The 16,898-nt window shown below is 32.1% G+C and overlaps 2 protein-coding genes across 3 annotated transcripts in view; one reads left to right on the top strand and one right to left on the bottom strand.

The window, feature by feature from the left end:
• Window positions 1–14: 14 nt before the first annotated feature.
• LOC132731675 (failed axon connections-like) overlaps window positions 15–16,898 on the bottom strand; it is a 26,341-nt gene continuing 9,457 nt past the window's right edge. Inside the window, exons 1-6 of one of the 2 annotated variants that reach the window (XM_060717890.1) lie at window positions 8,789–8,939; window positions 6,148–6,309; window positions 4,793–4,989; window positions 2,381–2,492; window positions 1,606–1,743; window positions 15–218 (exon numbers count right to left, since the gene is read on the bottom strand). In XM_060717890.1, coding sequence (XP_060573873.1) covers window positions 57–218; window positions 1,606–1,743; window positions 2,381–2,492; window positions 4,793–4,989; window positions 6,148–6,306 — 768 coding nt within the window. In that variant the 5' untranslated portion in view covers window positions 6,307–6,309; window positions 8,789–8,939 and the 3' untranslated portion in view covers window positions 15–56. Of the gene's footprint in view, window positions 219–1,605; window positions 1,744–2,380; window positions 2,493–4,792; window positions 4,990–6,147; window positions 6,310–8,788; window positions 8,940–16,898 lie in introns of those variants that run through there. The other variant, XM_060717891.1, reaches the window with a different exon arrangement.
• On the top strand, window positions 9,858–16,473 carry LOC132731676 (uncharacterized). Its single transcript, XM_060717892.1, has 2 exons — window positions 9,858–10,095; window positions 15,007–16,473. Exons 1-2 carry the CDS (start codon window positions 10,011–10,013, stop codon window positions 15,930–15,932), a joined length of 1,011 nt encoding a protein of 336 aa, XP_060573875.1. The 5' UTR covers window positions 9,858–10,010; the 3' UTR covers window positions 15,933–16,473.

Raw genomic sequence — 16,898 nt, 5'->3', positions numbered from 1 at the left:
AACAAACACGTATATCTTTTGATCACAATTTATTCTAGGTTAAACCTTGCTCTGTTTTACATTTTACACTCTTCGTCCCAATTCGTCCAATAAGTATTCTTCAATCTGTCAAATAACTGTAAAATATTTGGACATTTTTCCATGATATATTTCCTCATAGGATATCCCATAGGAACATAAACAACTTGTGATAGAACACCAAACACAGAACAGTCCACCTGAAATTATATAAATATGTCATAAGAAACTTCAGCTATTCTCCTCGCTACGCATGCCTGGACAATATACGTTCCCGTCAGTTCTCTTATACAGTTTATTCTTGAATTAGATTTTTTAGGCAAATACAGTATACGTATAACATATGATTATGTAGTTCAAAAATGCTACAATATGCATATATAAATAAGCCAGTACAATGTACATATATAAATGAGAGCTATAATGTATATATAGAAATAAGTCAGTGCTACAATGTACATATATAATGAGTGCTAAAATGTACATATATGAATAAGCCAGTGCTAGAATGTACACATATAAATGAGTGCTGTAATGAACATATATGAATAAGCCAGTGCTAGAATGTACACATATAAATGAGTGCTATAATGTACATATATAAATAAGCCAGTGCTAGAATGTACACATATAAATGAGTGCTATAATGTACATATATGAATAAGCCAGTGCTAGAATGTACAAATATAAATGAGTGCTATAATGTACATATATAAATAAGCCAGTGCTACAATGTACACATATAAATGAGTGCTAAAAAGTACATATATGAATAAGCCAGTGCTACAATGTACACATATAAATGAGTGCTATAATGTACATATATAAATAAGCCAGTGCTACAATGTACACATATAAATGAGTGCTATAATGTACATATATAAATAAGTCAGTGCTACAATGTTCACATATAAATCAGTGCTATAATGTACATATATAAATAAGCCAGTGCTACAATGTACACATATAAATGAGTGCTATAATGTACATATATAAATAAGTCAGTGCTACAATGTACACATATAAATGAGTGCTATAATGTACATATAGAAATAAGTCAGTGCTACAATGTTCACATATAAATGAGCGCTATAATGTAAATATATAAATAAGCCAGTGCTACAATGTACACATATAAATGAGTGCTATAATGTACATATAGAAATAAGTTAGTGCTACAATGTACACATATAAATGAGTGCTATAATGTACATATATAAATACACCAATGCTTCAATGTGCACATATAAATGAGTGCTATAATGTACATATATAAATAAGTTAGTGCTACAATGTACACATATAAATCAGTGCTATAATGTACATATATAAATAAGTCAGTGCTACAATGTACACATATAAATCAGTGCTATAATGTACATATATAAATAAGTCAGTGCTACAATGTACACATATAAATCAGTGCTATAATGTACATATATAAATAAGTCAGTGCTACAATGTACACATATAAATCAGTGCTATAATGTACATATATAAATACACCAATATTTCAATGTACATACATTTGTATATAAAAGAATATTTATGTTTATTTTAGAAAGACGTTATAGGAGATAGTGTTACCACTGTTGGGTTATCACCCATCATAAATTTTTTCTGTCCGAGGAAATCCGAAATGGCCTGAATGTCGTCACAGCCTACTTTCTGAACCTCTTCACTAGAATGACGCCCTATACCGTGACCATGTGCACGTTTACCTACCTAAACGATACATAATGATATCACACAATATATTTAATGCAAAATAATTCATATATAAACTTGTTCACATATTAAACGCTATAAACCTTATATTTTAACAAGTTGTTCATTCTAAAATTGTCCAATTATTGTTCAATCAAAAATAATAATATCACTACATATTTCTTATCTGTGTATGTGTGTATTTTTTTCTTTGAAAAAGGTAGTTAAATTCACAAAATGAGAAACGACGAAAATTGGCACCAGAACCTATGCTGCTAGGGACGTTGGAAAACGTCTTCACCATGTATCGACAAGAAGGCGGTACAAAAGAAATATCATTTAAAGAATAAAAAAATGCCGATATTCTACTTCATGCATGATTGATGCTACATCACACATAGTTAATTCTACAATATGCACAATTCATTCTACATCAAACATAATTTATTTTACACAATCCATGATTAATGTTAGATCATATATCATTTATTTTAGACCATAAATCAAACATTTCAAATTCTACATCATATTAATACATCACTTATTCTTCGTCATACAGTATTATTTTACAGTATGCGTTTTTAATGTTGCGTTACTTATTCTACATCATACATTATAAATTATTTTTATTGTATGCTTTATTGCATGCACCTACCCATTCTTGTAGTTTTCCTAGAATTTGTTTTCTAACTTCGACTGGCTGATCTGGTGAGAAGTATTCCGAGTATTCGTCTATGTTCTCTACATAACGATAGATGAAAATTGGCCTGTAAAACAGTCAGAAATAAGAAAATTACATATTTACTAGTACAATACGATGGTATAATTAGTTTAGAGCACCATAAAATTACATATAATGAATAATGAATAAATATAGTAATACAGATTATAATAAAGACACTTACCTAGTGATGTTAGAACATTTGTTGCCTCTGACAACCCCTCATATATTTTGAAAGGGCGGATATTCCCCACCCCAACCACCACCCTTTAAGAATATTTAGAAAATTAAAGGTTGGAAAATTGCTTTTTGATATTTTTTGCAGTTTGTTCCGTTTCTTTCCAATGTGTCATTACTGTTTTATTTCTATTAATGTGCAGTAGATTGAAGATAATAAACAAACAAATGTCCACCTTGACAGAAAAAAGGGAGGAAATTTATGTAAGGCAAATTTCTGAGGGGTGGGGCATGTTTTCAAAGATTTATAAAGAAATTGTAATGAATCCGAGTTGAGTAATGGTTATATTGGGTGTTTCACATTTGAGTCTGCAGTTGCGAATATGCTTATATATTTTTTTTATTCAGTATGATTTTGCTTCCAAAATAGTTTATAGTTTGTCACATAAGTGCTCATTTTCTAATTATCATGACATTTTAAATAGATTATAATTATATAATCTATGTATTGCACAGACTTAAAATGGTAAGCAAAAATAAAAATAAAATAAAGGTTTTTGTTTCTTGTACAGTTTGTTTTTAAATATTCTTAAAGGGACTCCACTTCGGTTGAAAAGCCAAACACATAACATTTGAATTTCTTACATAAATGAGCTGGGGCACTTTAAACGGAAATATATGCGAAGATAGTTAAGAAATATACTTTGAAATAAATTGAAAATCGTATTTTTATGCTTTTGTTTGCCCGATTTGGGTGAAAAGCGTTTAAACGCTTTTCATTTTGATTAATTATTCTGGAAAAACGAAGTGCGCGAATGCTCTGAAATTTTGCACAAAGATTAATGGTCTAAACCTACATCAAATGGTACATTTATCTGGAAAAATATTTTCAGTTCCATCATGGCAAAAAACCTCAGTGGAGTCCCTTTAACATATTTGAATACTATTTCTGAATTTTATTTATCACTTATTTCGGCACATTTGTATGCATATCTATTTTAATTGTATTTTTACGATGTGTTTTGACACCGAGGCTCGTCTGCCTTTATGTGATTTTATGAAAGTGTTTAAAGGCTGAATGTAACGTTAAATAAATATTCTACGGGTATAAGCTAAGCGACCTAAAATTCTTAATTCATTCATACAGCAATATGTGAATCTATTTTTTTAGCTGAAACTAGTTAATTCATATAATAATATAACACTTTAACAACATCACATTTTAAAATTAGAATTAAAAGATGTATGAGACTGTGTCCTGCAAATTAGGAAAGTATTTAAAAAGGGATTGTCGGATTAAACATTGTAAATGTGCTCATCTATCGCATGCTTTCAATGAGAAAATAATCAACAATTTAAAAAATATACATTTCATCAAGTCCCTGTGTTGTTTATACTTACTATGGTAATGTTTGACGTAAGAAAATGGTTATTTGGTATTATTCTTTGAACACAAACATCTATTAACACCACCAAAGTCATTACGTTTCACTCACCCTTTATTTTATTTTAAAACAGTAATAGCAAAATATCTTACGCGTTGACCCTATATTTTTATTGCATAAATATTTTCCTTCATTATCTCACTACACGCTCGGAAAATTATAGCAAAATTCACCGTGTTGATTTTTTTTTATACCACAATCTTTATTGCGATATCGCGCGATGTTTGCATCAAATATGGACGTCAGAACGAAGAGAAAAATGACGTAAAATCGCAGACTATTATGTAAATGTTAAAGAAAGACATCATTACAAAGACATACATTTACTGAACATTATAAAATTAAAATGAATGAAATCGGATGAAAATTGATAAGAACAGACCGGTTTATTGATAAAAAGACACAATTTCGCCGCCACCGATAGAGGGCGCTTTGACGTCATAGTAACGCTGTTTATTTATAAAATAATACTGCAGAAGTAAAGCTCACATATCTATATGTTTGCATACCAAAAATCATCAAGATCTGAGATGTTGTCATATTTCGGTCGGAAAGTAGCGAGCTACCTTAAATAGAAAATGTTTTACTATGATTTATATTGAACATGTTTTACTACGATTTATATTGAACATGTTTTACTATGATTTATATTGAACATGTTTCATTAAGAATTATATAGAACATGTTTTACTAAAATTTGTATAGAACATGTTTTTCTCCTCACCATGACGTATTTTCCTCGACCATTTTTATGAATGCACGTGCGACTGCTTTCTCTGTGGCGTTTAAACCTGGAAATGGATTTACGCTGAAATATTCACTGAGGAACTCGATGATAAAATTACTGTCAGGTATTTCTTCCTTATTAAACATTATAAAAGGACTTTGACCTTTTTTGGAAAATGCTTGACAATCAATCGTCTGGAATGGAAACATAAATATTTTTACGAGTCTTTGAAATTCGTAACATGCGTTGTATGTTAACGAGAAATAAAAACATGGTTATAGTTTTTAGTGTTTGTTTAAGACTTACTCTTAGATTATCTTTTTGATTTTTTATTAATAACAGAATCCATTGTGTGGCAGTACAGTGTTTTTGGATCCATTTAAAAGGATCCATGACATTCTTAAAATAGTTTATCTTAAACTTTGGCAAAGTAGTCCTTAAACAAGAGGGCAATGATGGCCTTGAATTCGCTCACCTGAATATAAAAACTCTTCATGACAAGGAACAAATAAAAGTGTAAACTATCAACAAAAGCCGCGCGACCAATTTAAATTTGTAAATACGTACTAGATTTTAACCAGCTTAGTGTTTTAAATTATTTTTATAAACAGTAAATTTACTAGACTGATTAACAGTTTGCCGATTTACAAAAGTAAATGTGTTACGGTTCATTTGAAATACTGCAATCGTATTGGACACAAAATAATTTTAAACACTAATAATTATAAACAGTAACCAAGTAAGTGTTTGAAACTATTTTTACTAAAACTGACGATTTACTAGACTTTACCAAAGTACATGTGTTATGATTCATTTTGAATACTGTAATTATATTGGACAAAAAATAATTTCAGACACTCACATGTTTGTGAGAATTTATTTTCTACTCTAATGGAACATCATGCGTAATTTGTAGTGCATTCGAAATAAGTGGTTTTCAAAGACACGCTTTTTTTAAAAGAAATTATTCTTAATTTCATTTTTTAGAAACGACCTTTAAAGATACATTCGCCTCTAGTTGATTGAGGTTCGAATTTAGGTTTTCCGCAAGCCTGCACAGGAACTGTAAAATAAATATATATTTCAAATGTTATTTACTTTGAGGCCCATCACTTTATGACTTTGACCTCTCAGTGCGACCCGGCAGTATCAGTTTAGTTTGATCATGCAATACTTTATGTGAACATTGTAATTACCACTACCACTACCACCATCACTACACCACCATCATAGGTCTGAACTTCATTCAATTGTGATCACGCATTTATTAACTAATGCCACGCACTAAATATTAACTGTGATCCCGCATATATCATATCTAGATAACATGTTGTAAGGCATGTAATGCTTACCTCAAATGGTATATTGTTTATTCTCAGCCATAACTCAAGTTTAATGGCGTATGGAGATATATTAACCACAGCACGTGCACGTGATCTGGGAATCACGTGTAAATACACGACATCTTTCTTAAACTCCGCTTTCCATTTAGTATCCTGCTGTTCAGACATTTTCTGAAAAATAAAAAAAACACAGAAAACAAACTTTATACTGTTTGCTTCGTGACCTAGGTACTATGATATAATGACAGTTAGACGTGACATAATGACATTATGAAGTGACATTACGACAACGTGACGTGACATTGTGGCAATATGAAGTGACATTACGACAACGTGACGTGACATTATGGCATTATGATGTGACATTACGACAACGTGACGTGACATTGTGGCAATATGAAGTGACATTACGACAACGTGACGTGACATTATGGCATTATGATGTGACATTACGACAACGTGACGTGACATTGTGGCAATATGAAGTGACATTACGACAACGTGACGTGACATTATGGCATTATCAAGCGACAGTACGACAAAGTGACGTGACATTATGGCATTATGAAGTGATATACCGACAAAGTGACGTGACACTATGGCATTATGACGTGACATTACGACAAATTGACGTGACATTATGGCATTATGACGTGACATTACGACAAATTGACGTGACATTATGGCATTATGGCGTGACATAACGACAAAGTGACGTGACACTATGGCATTATGACGTGACATTACGACAAATTGACGTGACATTATGGCATTATGAAGCGACATTTCGACAACGTGACGTGACCATATGGCATTATGAAGCGACATTTCGACAACGTGACGTGACTTTATGGCATTATGAGATGACATTACGACAATGTGACGTGACATTATGAAGTGACATTACCACAACGCGACGTGACATTGTGAAGCGACAGTACGACAAAGTGACGTGACATAATGGCATTATGAAGTGACATAACGACAATGTGACGTGACCTTATGGCATTATGAAGTGACATAACGACAACGTGATGGACATTATGGCATTATGAAGTGACATAATGACAACGTTCCGTGACATTATAGCATTATGAAATGCCATTACGACAACGTGACGTGACATTATGAAGTGACATTTCGACAACTTGTCGTGACATTATGGCATTATGAAATGCCATTACGACAACGTGACGTGACAATATGGCATTATGAAGTGACATTACGACAACGTGAAGTGTTTATCTTGTCAGACAATGTGCAGTGACATTCATATGAAAATAACACTATGATAGTGTAAAGTGACATAAAGACAGCGTGAGTTGACATCACATCATTGTGATATGACATCACTAAAGTTTAAAATGAGATATTTGACACGTGACTTTAATCATGACACTGTAAAGTGACATCACTACAATGTGATGTGACATCATGACATTGTAAAGTGACATCACGACAATGTGACGTAATCCTACGACAATGCCAAGCTCGATAAGCACAATAGCATAGACTTCTTAATCATGTATCATTGAAAAAAAACGTAAAATTTTTAAAGACATTAGTGACACGGTAGCATAATATTTCTTTTTTTTTTCGAAATGTGAACATTATCGCATATTTGATACATTTCACCCTTAATTATTTTAACAAATTATTTAAGCAGTGCATATTTTGATACGATGCCTTCCGGCATGGGAAGTAACTCAATTTTTTTTATATTAATTGTGTATAAGGCATTAGCTCCCTTACAAGAAAGCAGACGAGGTATCACGCTCTGATGTATGACAAATTGAAATTTCAATGTAATAAAATCTATAAATATATCTTTTCAGCCAACTGCTGAAATATAATCTTAAATCAGTTATCTTTTCATCAAAATGCAAGTACAATATCATTCTAGCGGAACATGCATCCATTTGAATGCGAACTATATGTTGTCGAAATGGGAAAAATATCAAAATTTTCAACCGTATAGAGCGTCGATCCTAATATTTACTCCTACCACCATGGTGCAAATAAAGATCAGTTAGTTATATATCTATTTATTTATTTATTAGTTTATTACAGTCTCATCAATGTACACAGTTAAAATACATATAAAATACAATATAAATGCACATTGCCAATCTATAAGATTTACAAGAGACTAAAGGTTGACTTAAAATATATATATGTACATCTAACGAAGGTACATCCCGATATCAGGGAAGCGGACTGTCTAATTTGAAGTAAACATGTCACAATATGCAAGTTTCAAATCGGTATTACGATACCTTTCAAATATCTAATGTACAGTCTTTTTGAAGAGACATTTTGAAATATTACATGTATTAGTACACCGATAAATCTTGAAGACGTGCTTAAGTATTTCGGAGGTAGACTCTTTTTATAAAATTTTCCTATATAAGATTTAAGTATAGGTGTCGCTTTTGATCAATTGATTGTAAATGCTAACAAATAAACATTAACTTATACTTAAGTCTTACATGAGTTGTCTATGTCAAACAAGGATAAGGGTTAAAAAGCGAGCATGTCGACAAAATTAATTTAAGTCTTTTCTAAATTACACAAAAAGTAAAAACCATTGTATTAAGCCTGGTAAAGTACTGAAACATTAAAAAATATAAGCCAATTAAACCATACTCACTAATATATTCCCTTTCACTCACTATTTACATAAACATGTATCTTCTACAGTTGACCCCGACTATGTTTAAACAGCCTGGACAAATATCGCTAAGCAAAAGTAAAATAAATAGATAAGATGAACGAAGTAAAATTGATACATGGAAGGTCAGAATGATTCATTGTAAACTAAAGTGCACATTTAACGCTTACTATAGATTACAATAAATATACACCGCCTGCCCCGTGCCGAACTTACCGGAAGCTGCAGGAAACCAGATTGTGGTTTATTGCTCCGCGCCCACAGACACATTTTTTATTTAATACCTGCCCCCTCTCATGGAGAATGCATACGTTATAAGTATAGTTGATCTACAGAACATTCGGAATAAGGTCTATTAGTAACCTAAATAGTTAATGAAATGTGAGCAGGAATTATTTGGTAAGGTATCCGTCATAAGCGCATGTTGGCACTGAGATTCTCAGCAACATTTGTACGTGTGTATATATATTGTTAGTAAGTACAGGATTACCTAAAAGTTTTATTTTTCATGTTAAGAACACCGTATTTATGCGATTACTTTTTTTTATATTACTTAATCAATCTAAATTGTATTAGTGTCTAAAACTTCACAGATTTTAGTTAATTTTGTAAATTTTTGTGATGAATATATTTTACTCAAGGATGACCACAGTATATCTTTAAAATAATATGTGTATGTAAAAACTATAAGCGTCTTCGTTGTGAAAGAGGTCTTATGTAAAGCGTGCGTTTTCAAAATCGGTTTGTATTTGTTAACCCCCCCCCCCCCGCCACGTGTAAGTCATTCAGAGGCGTGCCGCTTGCATAATTTTACAAGTTAAGTAAACATTTATATTTTATTTTTCACGATAAGCAAACAATTCAATAAGAATACATTATGAATACTAATGATAAGATTTAAACTACAGTATAGTTTAAGTGTTCCGTGCTATAAAGAAATATTGATATACGACATGATACAACTTCAAGTATTACAAATAATCGTTTATACTCGTAACGTGTTATATTTCATTTATATAACAAATAGACAATGTAACATTGATTGCTTGCCAATGTAAATAATACGAAATACAATGATTAATTTGTTAGTTGAGTATACAAAATATACATTAAATAAGTCTTTCTTGATTTATAGAACACATGATATAACTTAGATTTTATAATTATAATCAGATAAAGTAAAGTGTAGGACACAAACAAAATGATTCATGTACGGAAATTGACAAGTGGGAAGCAAGAATTCATTCAAGGGGGGAAGCCCTTAATAGGGAAAAGTGCAGTCACAGGTAAAATTTTACGATGGTGATATAACTAATGATGTATAATATGTTACAATGGTGATATAACTAATGATATATAATATGTTACAATGGTGATTTAACTAATGATATATAATAAGTTACGATGGTGATTTAACTAATGATATATAATATGTGACAATGGTGATATAACTTATGATTTATGATATGTTACAATGGTGATATAACTTATGATATATAATATGTTACAATGGTTAAATAACTTATGAGTTATGATATGTTACAATGGTGATATAACTAATGATATATAATATGTTACAATGGTGATATAACTAATGATATAATATGTTACACTGGTGATATAACTAATGATATATAATAAGTTACGATGGTGATTTAACTAATGATATATAATATGTGACAATGGTGATATAACTTATGCTTTATGATATGTTACAATGGTGATATAACTTATGATATATAATATGTTACAATGGTTAAATAACTTATGAGTTATGATATGTTACAATGGTGATATAACTAATGATATAATATATGTTACAATGGTGATATAACTAATGTTTTATGATATGTTACTATGGTGATATAACTAATGATATATAATATGTTACAATGGTGATATAACTAATGTTTTATGATATGTTACAATGGTGATATAACTAATGTTTTATGATATGTTACTATGGTGATATAACTAATGATATATAATATGTTACAATGGTGATACAACTTATGATTTAAAACAAAGAAAGCCATTTTTTTTCTCATGCATCATTATAAATCGAATAATCAAATCATATTAAGTTTTGTGATTGGTATCTAAATGAATGTTTATTAATGGTTTATTCAGATTATATTTGCATTGATAACTGTATGATTAAGATTTTTAAATCTAAATGATCATGAATAAATTGTAAATACATTTTCATTTTTATTCAGATAGAATTCAGTTTTGACCGCTGTTTTATGTTATTTATGGTCGGCATAACGTAACAGAATATACATGACACACATAATATACCAACACATGTCATGCTTTAGACGTGACGGAAATAATATACCAACACATGTTATGCTTTAAACCTGACGGACAAGATATACCAACATATGTTATGCTTTAACCTGACGGACATAATATACCAACACATGTTATGCTTTAAACCTGACAGACATAATATACCAACACATGTTATGCTTTAAACCTGACAGACATAATATACCAACACATGTTATGCTTTAAACCTGACAGACATAATATACCAACACATGTTATGCTTAAGACCTGACAGACATAATATACCAACACATGTTATGCTTTAGACGTGACGGACATAATATACCAACACATGTTATGCTTTAAACCTGACAGACATAATATACCAACACATGTTATGCTTTAAACCTGACAGACATAATATACCAACACATGTTATGCTTTAAACCTGATGGACATGATATACCAACATATGTTATGCTTTAAACCTGACAGACATATATACGAACACATGTTATGCTTTAAACCCGACAGACATAATATACGAACACATGTTATGCTTTAAACCTGACAGACATAATATACCAACACATGTTATGCTTTAAACCTGACAGACATTATATACCAACACATGTTATGCTTTAAACCTGACAGACATAATATACCAACACAAGTTATGTTTTAGACCTGACAGACATCATATACCAACATATGTTATGCTTTAAACCTGACAGACATAATATACCAACATATGTTATGCTTTAAACCTGACATACATAATATACCAACACATGTTATGCTTTAGACCTGACAGACATAATATACCAACACATGTTATGCTTTAGGCCTGACAGACATAATATACCAACACATGTTATGCTTTAAACCTGACAGACATAATATACCAACACATGTTATGCTTTAGGACCTGACAGACATAATATACCAACACATGTTATGCTTTAAACCTGACATACATAATATACCAACACATGTTATGCTTTAGACCTGACAGACATAATATACCAACACATGTTATGCTTTAGGCCTGACAGACATAATATACCAACACATGTTATGCTTTAAACCTGACAGACATAATAAATACCAACACATGTTATTGCTATAGGCCTGACAGACATAATATACCAACACATGTTATGCTTTAGACCTGACAGACATAATATACCAACACATGTTATGCTTTAAGCCTGACAGACATAATATACCAACACATGTTATGCTTTAGACCTGACAGACATAATATACCAACACATGTTATGCTTAAGACCTGACAGACATAATAAACCAACACATGTTATGCTTTAGACCTGACGGACATAATATACCAACACATGTTATGCTTTAGATCTGACAGACATAATATACCAACACATGTTATGCTTTAGACCTGACGGACATAATATACCAACACATGTTATGCTTTAGACCTGACAGACATAATATACCAACACATGTTATGCTTTAGACCTGACAGACATAATATATACCAACACATGTTATGCTTTAGACCTGACAGACATAATATACCAACACATGTTATGCTTTAAGACCTGACAGACATAATATACCAACACATGTTATGCTTTAGACCTGACAGACATAATATACCAACACATGTTATGCTTTAGACCTGACAGACATAATATACCAACACATGTTATGCTTTAGACCTGACAGACATAATATACCAACACATGTTATGCTTTAGACCTGACAGACATAATATACCAACACATGTTATGCTTTAGAACCTGACAGACATAATATACCAACACATGTTATGCTTTAGCCTGACCATAATACAACACATAATATACCAACACATGTTATGCTTATAGACCTGACAGACATAATATACCAACACATGTTATGCTTTAAACCTGACAGACATAATATACCAACACATGTTATGCTTTAACCTGACAGGACATAATATACCAACACATGTTATGCTTTAGACCTGACAGACATAATATACCAACACATGTTATGCTTTAAACCTGACAGACATAATATACCAACACATGTTATGCTTTAGACCTGACAGACATAATATACCAACACATGTTATGCTTTAGACCTGACAGACATAATATTTACCAACACATGTTATGCTTAAACCTGACACAGACATAATATACCAACACATGTTATGCTTTAAACCTGACAGACATAATATACCAACACATGTTATGCTTTAAACCTGACAGACATAATATACCAACACATGTTATGCTTTAAACCTGACAGACATATTATACCCAACACATGTATGCTTTAAACTTTTACCAACCTGACAGACATAATTATACCAACACATGTTATGCTTTAAACCTGACAGACATAATATACCAACACATGTTATGCTTTAAACCTGACAGACATAATATACCAACACATGTTATGCTTTAAACCTGACAGACATAATATACCAACACATGTTATGCTTTAGACCTGACAGACATAATATACCAACACATGTTATGCTTTAGACCTGACAGACATAATATACCAACACATGTTATGCTTTAAACCTGACAGACATAATATACCAACACATGTTATGCTTTAGACCTGACACACACATAATATACCAACACATGTTATGCATTAAACCTGACGGACATAATATACCAACACATGTTATGCTTTAGACCTGACAGACATAATATACCAACACAAGTTATGTTTTAGACCTGACAGACATAATATACCAACACATGTTATGCTTTAAACCTGACAGACATAATATACCAACACATGTTATGCTTTAAACCTGACAGACATAATATACCAACACATGTTATGCTTTAAACCTGACAGACATAATATACTAACACATGTCATGCTTTAGACGTGACGGAAATAACATACCAACACATGTTATGCTTTAGACCTGATATACAATAATATACCAACACATGTTATGCTTTAAACCTTACAGACATAATATACCAACACATGTTATGCTTTAAACCTGACAGACATAATATACCAACACATGTTATGCTTTAGACCTGACAGACATAATATACCAACACATGTTATGCTTTAAACCTGACAGACATAATATACCAACACATGTTATGCTTTAAACCTGACAGACATAATATACCAACACATGTTATGCTTTAGACCTGACAGACATAATATACCAACACATGTTATGCTTTAAACCTGACAGACATAATATACCAACACATGTTATGCTTTAAACCTGACAGACATAATATACCAACACATGTTATGCTTTAAACCTGACAGACATAATATACCAACACATGTTATGCTTTAAACCTGACAGACATAATATACCAACACATGTTATGCTTTAGAACTGACAGACATAATATACGAACACATGTTATGCTTTATATCTGACAGACATAATATACCAACACATGTTATGCTTTAGAACTGACAGACATAATATACCAACACAGTTATGTTATGCTTCACAACTGATAGACATAATTTACCAATAATCTTTTGGTACATTGCTAACAGATATGACATATTAACACACATTTTGTTTCAGTACAGACGAATATAATAACACACCAACGTATGTTTTGTTACGGTGCTCACGTATTTGACATAATAACACAAGTTGTGTTTCAGTGCTGACGGACCTGACATATTAACATATGTTTTGAATGATGACTGGTGGATATAACATATCAACACATATTTTGTTTAACGGATTTAACATAGCGACAGATATTGTTTTTCACAGCTAATGGAGTTACAACATACGTTCCTGTTTGGTTAAGCTTTTTTTCCAAAGATGACATGCATATTTTGCTTCTTTTTTTTTGCGTCGGTATGTTTGTTTAGTATTGCTAACGAGTGTTTAGAGCCCATGTTGACATGTAATTATATGATATCTTTTATTTCAGTGACGACCTCCGATGAACCATCTTTATCTTGTTTCTTATGTGCGCAGTACTTGAATACACCAAAAAACCTCACCTGCAACCACACTTTCTGCAGGTCATGTCTCCAACAGTTTTGCCTGAGCAACGCAACAGACACGGGATTTCCATGCCCTAGATGTCGTTCCATGGTGAAAGTTAAAGATCCGACATTACCACTGTTAGAATGGGCAGACACAATTCCCACAGACCATCAGTTAGACAAACGACTTGAAAAAATCCGGATATTAGAGCAGGGAGATAAGAAAGAAAAGTGCGCTTTCTGTTTGTCAAAATGGAAAGGCGTTGTAGCAACAAAATATTGCAAAGCTTGTCAAGAATATTTTTGTACAGAGTGTGGAAATCAGCACTGGTTACTGCGACGCTCCAAGGAACATAGAGTATGGCTTATAGAGGATCTGATTACACTAAAAACAGATGCACTACTTCGAGCAGGTTTAGAAACAGTATTTAACTCGAAAATTTGGGATAAACACATCACATCGGAAAGAGAAAGAAAGAAACAAAGTAGTGCTGTTGACGTGGTACATGCAGAGATAACTGGTTCAACGTTTCTGCCAAACGGTTTCTTAGTACTTGCCGACAAGTCAAACGAAAAAGTGAAACTATTTGATGACCACTTCCGGTTCGTTACTGCCTTCAAAGCCCGTTGTCATGATGTTCTCGCGTTCAATAACTATTTTATCGTGGTCACGTGTCCACTAGATCTATGTTTGATGATGCTAAGCATATATGATCGAGAAATAGAACTTGATAAAACAATACTGTTTGAAGCAGAATGTTACGGTTTATGTTACATAGATGATGAAAGTAATACCAATAGGTTTGCAGTAAGTGTATATGTACTCGACCAGTACAAATTCTACAATATTCTGGCCTGCGACATGTAGAAAAGATAATTGTTAGTCCAGGGACTATCTCAATGTTATGTCCAACGTTTCTTACATTCTCAAAATCAAAGCAAGTATTTTTTGTGTCTGACAAAATCCATCAATGTTTGAAATGTATAACAATGGAAGGGTCAGTTGTCTGGGAAAAGCGCATATCAGACTGTAGAGGGATAACACTATTTGGAGACAATCTACTGCTGGCCCGTAGTAATCGCAAAACTGTAGACTTTGCAAATACTTCAGGACAAATAATAAAGTCGGTCATTCCAGCAGAAGAAGGCCTTTCACATGTTCATACATTATGTAGTGACCACTGGAATATGATTGGTAATACTAAACGTGTTCTAGTTTGTGATGATACAGAGTTAGTACGCATATACCTAGTAGAAGACCCACTACTTGATGAAGATATTAGAATTTATATGAACAGAGAAACATCGAGACTAGCCGGGTCCGAACATGATGATCACGAGGAACATAAGTCAAATATCTGTGTTATCATTTAGTTTATGATAATCACGAGAAATAAAGGTCAAATATCTGTGTTATCATTTAATTTATGATATTCATGAGAAATAAAGGTCAGATATCAATGTAATCATTTAATATATGATTATTACGAGAAATAAAGGCCAGATATCCGTGTCATCATTTAGGTAATGATAATCACAAGAAATTAGGTGAAATATCCATGCTATCATTTAGTTTATAAAGAAAGTCGACAATACATGTATAAGTTCCATTATATTAATGATGAGCACGAAGAATATAAGATAAATATATCTGTGTTGTCTTATTTTCTTAACCCGCCTATAAAAACAGCCAATTACAAAACATAGTGTTTGTTAAATTGTACCTATTGAAACACAATGTACAAAACACACAAATAACAATAACATTTGAGCCGTGCCACGACAAAACCAACATAATGGGTTTACGATCCGCGCAGTCTGATCAGGTTCCATG

This window comes from Ruditapes philippinarum, unplaced genomic scaffold, assembly GCF_026571515.1.
Source record: "Ruditapes philippinarum isolate M1 unplaced genomic scaffold, ASM2657151v2 ctg4660_1_1_1_1, whole genome shotgun sequence".
Taxonomy (NCBI): domain Eukaryota; kingdom Metazoa; phylum Mollusca; class Bivalvia; order Venerida; family Veneridae; genus Ruditapes; species Ruditapes philippinarum.
Note: the sequence above shows the minus strand (reverse complement) of the source record. Positions and strands in the feature narration are given on the sequence as shown.

What these genes read in the sequence shown, in the direction of transcription:
- LOC132731676 (XM_060717892.1), top strand. Translation starts at nt 10,011, where the DNA reads ATGATTCATGTACGGAAATTGACAAGTGGGAAGCAAGAATTCATTCAA. An exon ending in AGGGAAAAGTGCAGTCACAG is followed by an intron (nt 10,096 to 15,006) that starts GTAAAATTTTAC and finishes CTTTTATTTCAG; the next exon opens with TGACGACCTCCGATGAACCA.